Source organism: Sander vitreus, chromosome 4, assembly GCF_031162955.1.
Source record: "Sander vitreus isolate 19-12246 chromosome 4, sanVit1, whole genome shotgun sequence".
NCBI lineage: Eukaryota > Metazoa > Chordata > Actinopteri > Perciformes > Percidae > Sander > Sander vitreus.
The window spans coordinates 13,951,427-13,960,882 of record NC_135858.1 but is presented as its reverse complement, the minus strand read 5'-3'; the positions used below and the strand labels follow the sequence as shown (position 1 = coordinate 13,960,882).

The 9,456-nt window shown below is 38.3% G+C and overlaps 1 protein-coding gene across 6 annotated transcripts in view; it reads left to right on the top strand.

The window, feature by feature from the left end:
* The window catches only part of rad18 (RAD18 E3 ubiquitin protein ligase), a 30,402-nt gene extending 22,457 nt beyond the window's left edge, over nt 1-7,945 (top strand). For 4 of the 6 annotated variants that reach the window (XM_078248471.1, XM_078248473.1, XM_078248468.1 and 1 more), the window contains 3 exons: nt 981-1,098; nt 3,625-3,669; nt 7,289-7,945. In XM_078248471.1, coding sequence (XP_078104597.1) covers nt 981-1,098; nt 3,625-3,669; nt 7,289-7,388 — 263 coding nt within the window. In that variant the 3' untranslated portion in view covers nt 7,389-7,945. Of the gene's footprint in view, nt 1-980; nt 1,099-3,624; nt 3,670-6,380; nt 6,464-7,288 lie in introns of all 6 variants that reach the window. The other 2 variants (XM_078248469.1, XM_078248470.1) reach the window with 2 other exon arrangements.
* The last annotated feature ends 1,511 nt before the right edge of the window (nt 7,946-9,456 follow it).

The window sequence follows — 9,456 nt, the reverse complement described above, 5'->3', positions numbered from 1 at the left end:
ATTCACAACATGACTGCACTCCATTGTTAGGCACATCAGGCAAGGGTTGATACAGATGTGTTATTAACAGTAATCAATGTTGGTGTACAGTATTTGTATTTTGGGAACAAGTTGAGAATAATTTACCAAATGTTAAAGAAGAAGTGCAGAGCAGGAATGTAAGGTGAAAAAGTTAGGTACCTTGTTACAGTTTTATTGATTATTTTATGTGTTTATAATTTATAACCGCACCTTTTAGTCTTGAAAATCAGTACGTTTTTAAAAGAATATGTCTTCCATATATTTTGTTATATTTTCTCAAATGTATCAAAAAGACTTAATGCGATCCACAATGTTACTGTGTTGGATCACTCTCACCACTCTTATAGCGTTATCAGCCGCAGCAGGCAGCTCTTTGCAGCTAAAGAGCCATCTTTTTTCCCTCAGGAGTTGATAGAGACCAGAAATGGAGCTAAGAGACAGTTAATATTGGACTTGCATTCACCAGGTGGCAAGGAACACAACTCCAAATGAATGATAATGTTGCTCTGGAACTGCTGGATGTGTAAATAAGCAACTGTTCAACAAGTTCATCATATCAACCTAAAAGTTGATGATATGGCAAAGTTGTGTTCTCAACTTGTTTCCACTGCCCCTTACTGGCCCAAAATACCAGTTATTGCAGGTTTTAATTAAGTGGTACTTACATTAACTAAATTAATTAATGGTGTTGCATGTTGCTTATTTGTATGCAATATGCAAAGGAAAATGCACAAACAAAAATTGCATGACAGTGTCCACTGTGTGAGAGGTTAGTGTGATAGTACCAACAGGACCTTAAATCTGCTTTTACCATTAGGGATATGTGAAAATCTGGTGTCCAAAGGACTCTAGGTTGTTAGGGGCATATATGTTATGCAATCTCTTTGACAGGTCATTTCTCCACTGTTTGGTTCTCTCTGAGTGTCTGACACAAAGATATATATTTTTGCCTCTTCCAGATCAAGTTGCAGAATCAAAAAGCTGCCCAGTAATGAAGGTAGAAGATGGAGAATCTGACGAGGAGCCAAGGATTGAATTGTCATCCAGCCCCACTTATAGTGAAGTGTCTATCAGCAGGTGAGCCCTAAATAATGAACATCCTGATTGACTTACAGTAGGTGACACCTTCAAAGCTGTCAAAGGATGGGCCTTTTCATGCTACAGAAAAGAGAGATCCTTGTTGACTACTTTCTACAGTTTGAATATAACTACGTGTAATTTCACAGTGATAATGATAAAAGATAGCTTTGGACCTTGAACACCTGATTTGATTTAAAAAAAGCAGTGCTTCGTCTTGTAACTCTTTACATTTCATAAATCTTTGAGGATATCGCTGACTGTCATTTCAGAAATATGATAGCGTTTCATTTTCAAGCCTGTGTGGCATTCACAGGACAGCATTATAATAATATGTGATTCATTTCATATTTGATTAGTATTTCTTATAGACTCTATCATGGTAATGTCAATTATTGTGGTAACTAAACTGAGTTAATTGAATTCAGAAGTAAACACGATGGAAGAAGGGAGACATCCTGCTTTGCAAGGACAACGGTCTCCGAAAGCTTGTCTGGATCCTATGATTACTCAGAAGAAATATAGCCCAACACCCAATACTTACTTAATATCCCCACATAAAACATTTTACTTATGATATAAGCGATAGCATCAAATAGCTGTTCTACATAGTAAGAAAAAAATAACTATAAACTACAAACAATTACCTTCACAATGCTGAGTTATTATATAAGTAGGTTCCTGACAATTCCTGTCCTTAAAACCTATCGTCTCTTATGTAGCTGGTAGCCAGCACATTAGGAGAACCAGCAGATCTAGAGAAACAATACAGTGCCACTAAAAGTAGTGTAGACCAGTTTACAGTACGTATACCTAATCGATTCAGCACAGCATCCCGTTGTGTGTGTATAAGTGTACTTGAGGCATAGGTAGAGAATTGCGTGCCTTAAGGTGTCCATATTATGCTCATTTTCAGGTTCATAATTGTAATTTGAGATTGTATCAGAATAGGTTTACATGGTTTAATTTTCATTTGTTATACTGCACATTGCTGCAGCTCCTCTTTTCACCCTGTGTCAGGTCTCTGTTTTAGCTACAGAGTGAGACCTCTCAACTTCTGTAACATCTTTATTGTCAGTCGCACATGCGCAGTAGCTAGGTAAGGATTACATGAGCTAGCTAGCTGTTTCTCCAACTTTGGCCTGTACAAGGCAGGATTAGCCGGGAGACTTCTTCTAAACGAGCGCACACTTCCAACTTTGCATGGAATACCTGCAGAACAGGGACATGTAAGTAGTTCTATACAATTTATTTTGTAGATTAGGGTGAATTTGTGTGTGTTGTAGCAGTGTTTTGCCATTGAGAACGAGCTAGCATGCTAATGGTTTGCCCCCTAGGCCCCTCGTTAAATAACACCCCAAATCCTTTTGATTTGATTCGATGACCTACTTCGTCAGATCAAGCCTTTCATTCGCCATAAAAGAACTCACCTTAACCCAGTAAGTTTACAAGAGAGACTTGCAGTCACTCTGAGAGTTCTGGCATCCGGTTACCCTCGAGCTCGGCTGCGGCGACTGTAAAACAGCCCTTAGTAATGCCACTAGGCTACCTATTCACCCAAATCTACGGATGTGTGGGGAAATATTTTCAGTAACGGAACAAATGAACCATTAGTGCTAATTCACAAACATTCCCTGTTGCTCAGTTTCACAACATGTCAACAATGGAGTTGCTTCTAACTCTAAGTTTACCAAGCCCATTTAGCGCTGTGTTTTTGTAATGAGTCCACTTTGAAATACGTGTTTCATATTTACATATTTTCACTTATAAGTTTAGAACGTTTGAGAATTCCTTTAATTTATATCTCCGCAGACTTTCAACAAAATTAAAAACTTACATACTTATTCCATTGTTGATTTGGCAAAATGCTTCAGGACATTGTCTTAATGTGGCATAGATCATCACTATCAATCGAAGGTTAGAGTTCATCTGCCCCTACAAGTATTATCCTGCCACCACCATACTTGCTCATGCTCTTAATTTTCAAATGCATATGTGCAAAGTCCAGAGTGGTTGCGCGTGTTGTTGGTATTGCAGCATTGCCCAATTTCATATACTATATGTATTATAGCTCTAAGTGGCAATGTTGGGAGTATGGGGGAAATGCACAGATGGTGAACTGTAGAGGCAGTTTAAAGTTTTTGAGGCAACCTCACGCAACTGTACTCTTGTTGGTAGTCGGTAGTTGGAAAAATATGTTCCTTTCATTTTTCAACATCCCAGGCCATAACATTTTCTTGACATTTTGTTTATCTTGTCAATGTCATGGCTGACATTTATACGATGTGTAGGACAGTGAAAGAACCGGCTCAAAACACCTGAGTCTAAAAAAAAAAAATAGGTATCATTCATAGCTTGTAGAGCATCAGTCTATTTAGTAACAACTTGCTTTCAGGGCTATTACTTGGGTACAAACCAATGCACTAAGTTTGTTTATTGAAACAGCAAATACCCTATATCAGTAAAACTTTGTAAATGACATGTAGTCTCTTTCTTCATCTCCTCTCCCTCTTTCTCCCATTACAGTTCTATTTCAGACATCTTTGGTCCAGAACCTGCCAGAAACCCTGAGTAAGTGATTCTGCTGTAATTGCGATTGTCAAGAAAAGTCATGTAATTTTCTAAAATCCAATTCTGACCTTCAGTGTGCATATCAGGTGTTCAACATGGGTCTTTAAAGTAAGCCTACTATCCAGCCAGATTCCCAATTATCTCAGTTTGAGATTCCTGAAGAGTTTAAAGGCCATTTTTAATTCTAGTCTGCTGCTGTTGTACATAATTATTCCACTTACAAATACTCTTTTTTCTATCCAGCAGTCAGTGTTAAAAGTTGCTCTGTGAGAAGTGTTCTAGCTATGTCTTTCATTCATATCAGGTGAAATAAATATCTAGATAGGTCTGAAAATGAAATGGTTATTTGGTCAATGTTTGAATATTTCCAAAATCTTGATCTAATAGAAATAATGCCTTTACATTTCTCCATGGTCATTGCTTTTGACAAAGCTTACTTCTATTTCGTCGAGAGGCACTTCACTTGATTGTGGCCCGCAAGCCACAATAAAAAGAAGAGCAGCTAAGCCTGCAGTACTGCATACTTTCATAGATGTTGCTTTTCACTCACAGCTGAAGGTTGGAAAGGTTTTCTCTAGTCTCCTCTGTGAGCATGTAATATGATGCTTTTCCTTGAGTTTGACTTGTTAGCAAGCAGCAAGATAGCACGCTTGTCATCAAATTGTTGGCAAATAGTGGTCAGTTCTTTTGTAATTAGTGTCCCTGAGCTCAACTTAAATCATCCCAGGAAAGATGGTTTTATGCAATTAAACTGTTTGTCAGTTATGTCAGCAATAGATGTAATTGTCCAGGAGTAGCGGTGGTCATATTCTAAACCAACTATAGCTGTGGCAAGTGGGCTGAATATTGAGACTTAATATTATACTCTATTTGGAAGACTGCTTTCTGTATTTTATTTGATCCTATTTCTTTTTCTTGTGTAAGACACAACACACAACTCTTCACCACATAGGACTCACATAAACAACTGCACTGACCCGGTGTTAATTTACTTGCGAACTGCGCACAAAGACAGAGGATAATTTCTTTTAGTTACAGAAGGTGGTGGCGCATTGCATCTTCTCTCCCTCTCATTTGTGCTGGTGGGGTAGCCTTGTGCTGCTAAACTAGCCCTTGTCATTGGTCGGACAAGTACAAATAACAAACTAAAGTCAATGATTCTGAATGCATTTTAGCATTCCTGACACCATGTCCTTTTCTGGTTCACGGAGACAAAGGATCGTTTTGTTGGAAGAACAATGTAGATAGAAATTTAAGGTGACACATTGCAGCCCATGTTCTTTTTTTTTTTTTTTCATTTGTCAAACGATGCTGCCTAAAATGTCACTTTATTCTGTACTATTTTATTACAGTTTAAATGTTATCCTTGTACTGTGCTGTATGATGATAACACATGGAGCTAGTCTGTTTCAAAGACCCTTCACAAATAGAAAGCTTTTCTGTCACGCTACTGACAAAACCACAGAATCTGAGTGGGATCTCACCTTGTGTTTCTTGCCGACAACCAAGACTCTGCTCTTCATCTCTTTCTAAATTACCTTGACGCAAAGTCCAAACCTGCCAGCATTCAATGTCATCCCTCCACGCAGTACTTCTTTTGTATGTAGTCAGCTTAATGAACAGAAGCAAAGTATGTGCTTTGTAACAAGTGTCAAAGGACAAGGCTTTATCTCCATCCTCCAGCCTTTGTCCGTCTCTGGCAATGATGAGAATTTAACTGTTGATTGTTTTAGTCCTGATCCACACTTTGCACAGAGGCCAACTGCCTGCTTACCAGTAATCCACTATACTTAGTTGTCTCCCCATCCTCCCCACATGTAGACTTCTGACCCAAATTCCAGTGCTGGAATTTTGTTTTTCAAGTCCATCCAGTCAAGGTAAAGAGGCAGATGACCTTGTCATTGGCTGGAGGGTGATATACATCTGTAGTGTAATTAGCTGTGAGCCCTTCATGTGAAGCTGTAAGTGGTTCCACATGGAAGAGACTTTGGTTTCATGTTATCTGAACATTTCCTATGGAGGTGACCTCAGTGGCCACCAATGCTACATGCTGAGCTTTGGAGTCCACCGAGGCTCACACGGCACCAACAAATAATGATGTGGTAGTAGGTAATCCATAACGGCTTGTTTAGATCCATTGAGCAGTCCGTCTCTGGCAACACTAAGGTTTCCTTCAGAATTAAAACATAGAATTCTAAAAGTGGATTTTCTTGTTATACCAACTGAATGAAAGGCACAGATTAAATGGTCTCAGAAAAATGAATAAAATACTGTAGTATTTACTGTAGCACTATATATACTGTAGTGTATGCCTCATCATCCAACTGTAGAATCAGTGTTTAAAAAAAAAAAAGTACAAACACTTGTTTACTTTAGGTAGATTGCATTCAGTGTGCCAGTAAGGTGCATTGCATTCACCTCTCATACATTGTAAGAAATACAACAGCTTTTTGACAAGCTCTGTTCACTGCAGAGCTTGGTTGTTTAGAAAAGGGATAGCATTTTTATTGTGATAATCATCATCTCAGAGTGTATATGACAACATGCACTAACATATTAAAAATGGCGTGATTTATGTATGAGTCAATGTATGAATGTAATCACTTTTGTTATGCCTCCGCGCTGATTTCATTTAATAAAATTGCAAGTAACGGTTCCTTTCTCTTTTTTTGTTAACATATCTGAGTAGCTGATTGTCTTGATCCACACAGTGGGAGCACAGAAGTCGCATGTTTTCTCGCTGCAGAAAGACCAATCAAATCATCAAGTGTGATATAACAAGAATAATTAAAAGGTGCAGTGTTTGCTCATTTTACCAAATTGTATTATACCTAGTTTTGGTAATCAATTTATTTTGCGCTTCTACAAAGGAGAATAAGTGCCAAAATGGAAACGTTTTGACTGTCACTGTGCTTTCCCCCCTTTTTAATTGGACACAAGTTATCTCTAAGTGATGTTGACTGGTGTGAGCAACCACTTAGTCTATTGTAATATATGTGATTTATATACAGTATACGTGTATGATTTATTGTAAGCTTTTCCCCACCATCTCAAATGAGTATGATTTCTCAAGATACACACCCAGGTCTGTTGGTGAATGGCAGGAGAGGTAATTCACTGGCAAGGCAATTTTAAGAAGACTATTGTAGATTGATTAAAATAATCTATTTATTTATAATGTATGGCTCTGAGACAGTCTTCTAGGGTCCATAGCTGATGCATATTCCAGAAATAAACAGTGGTCGGTAGGTAATTTACTGCTGGAAGCTTTTTTGGTATTGATTGATTGTGAATAAACCAAGCAGCTGGTGTACAGGAAATGTATATAATTTAGCAGCAGCAGTGTGACAAAAGGGTAAGATGTGTCTCTTCAGAATTGCACCTGTTGATTATGAGTTGATTGATTATATGAGTTGATTATTTTATGGTTCGAAGTAGTGCGTTTTAAAAGCCTGGTACCTCGAGCATTATTTGTTTTACTTTTCCTATTTTATTTACCTCAACAAAATGTTCAAGTCTACTAATGATCAACTAAATCACCTTGACCTTAAATGTGCATATTTATATTCTCCTCTATTCACAAAAGACTAAATGGTCATCTTTGAAAATGTTTTCGTAGAGACACAGAGAGGACCTCCGTCCAAAAGCGAACGTCCAGCACTAGGGGAGATGACGCAGCCTTATCGCCCGTCGGTGGAAAACGACAACGTAAAACATAAGGAGAGATGGAGGAAAGGGAGAGAGAACAAGATCTTTCACCTATCAAATCAATGCAATAAATGTTTGGCTAACTTTCAAGTATATCGTCGTTTAGCGTTATGCACTTGCCTGTCCAGTATTTCATGGGATTTTCTGAAGTTGCGCTGTTTACACCATGTATCATGGTATGAATGAATGTTTAGTATTTTAATATACTTTGTGGTCTTGTGCTCCATGACAAGCTGTGGTCACCAGAATCTCATTAGGTTACTCCAGGAGTAGGAGCACTATAAAAGTAATGCTTAAATCTATTCAAACACTAATTATTAAGGTAAAGTAAATGATGCTTTTGTTTAAAACAGACACATTTTTGTTGTTAAAAGCAGACAAGACGTAAAGATATTTTTCACTAGTCAGTGTCTGTCAATATCTAGTTTTCTATTGCTGCTTGTAATTTTAATCCACATAATGCTGTTTTTTTTATTTTATTTTTTTTTATTTTCCTTTTTGTTTTTTATTACATGTTATAAGGTCCAGTATAATGTGCAGTTTAAACTGAAATAAACATGTAGCGGCATTTTGTAGTTTTGTATTTGAACACTTTTTGGGTTACATAATCGATTTATCTTCCAACATTAGCTGACCATGTCGTCATAAATAGATGTAAGTTTTGTACCGTGTGCAAAGCTAAACTTTTGGACTTTGTCGTTGTGGTGTAACTGTATATTTAGCAGCTGTATAAATGACTCCCAAAAATCTCAAAATGCACTTTTTTCCACCAAGTAGCTGCAAGCAAGAAGTCTGCTAAACCATTACCCCCATCTTCAAATTTTCCCTCAAATGTTTTGGCCAACTCAGATTAGGAGCTCAGTCACATGGGATTCCTCTTGACATTTGCAATTTCAAAGCATGCAACCAGTCTGTAGCTTTCAAATTGATTGTTTTCTTTGAAAGAAAATAAACTGGGGTCAGTTTAATTCAAGAAACCCAATGCTTGTGGAAACCCCAGGTCAAAGAAAGCCAGAGCGTAAACACTTAAGGAGACGAGGGGTTTATGTATACGTGCATGGGAGAGTGAGCAGGAACACATTTGGGAGCCGACCTTGATTAAAAACAGAGCTCCCTGTAGCCTGCATTCTGAAACGTGCATCTGACTCCGTTGTCTCTCGCCTCAGACAAAGCAGGGACACGCTGACAGACATTGACTCATAACTATGTGACGTTCTCATTTATACCATTGATCCCAATGCAGTCTTACTTCTTTCCTATACAACAATGCGGTTTGTTTCTGGTTTAATTAGTAGGCACTCTTGCTTGAAACCACAGGAGAGGTTTGAGAGGGCATTGATCCCAGCCTCAATTTAGGATGCAGTGAAGCAGGCAGTGATATCACTGATTCCATACACAGTGATCCACAGACTCCACCCTTTCAGTAGAAATCACAGTCACCTTATTGTGTGTGTCTGGGTCGGAACGTTGAAGGGGATATTTATCATCTGCCCAAAGCAAGGTGAAACGGAATTCAAATCTCATGAATCATGATTTACCTTCACACTGGTCCTAATCTACATGTGCTCATATTCCAACATGCTGTGACAGCCTTTTGTAACCATCCAAACATTCTAAGAAAGGATAACCAATATGAATGTCATGGCAAGAGATCAGAAGTCAGAATAGCGGACCTAGCCTAGAGGGGCACATTTACCCTCAGGGCAGTTGTTCCACACAAACTTCTCGGCCCCAGACTACAGCTCGCATTAAGCTCAGCTGTGAGGATAAAACAGCAGCAGTGTTAACAGCCCTGTTGTGCTTAAAATCATTTTGTCCCCTGAAAACAGTTGTAAGATTCTGCCAATGGAGTGACGAATTTCTCTTGATCCAGGAATTACCCAGAGGCAAGCTTGAGACTGCTAACGCTAATAAGGAAATGTCCATATGTCAGTATCAGATGGCTTTCTGGAGGAAGAGAGTTCCATTTCACCGTAGACTTTAAATTTGTTTCAGGAATATAAGCAGTGCAATAACCTGGAAAGAGACAAATTATTGTTGTCTGCTTTATTTTCTTTAGTTTTCTGAAGTCTGTAATTA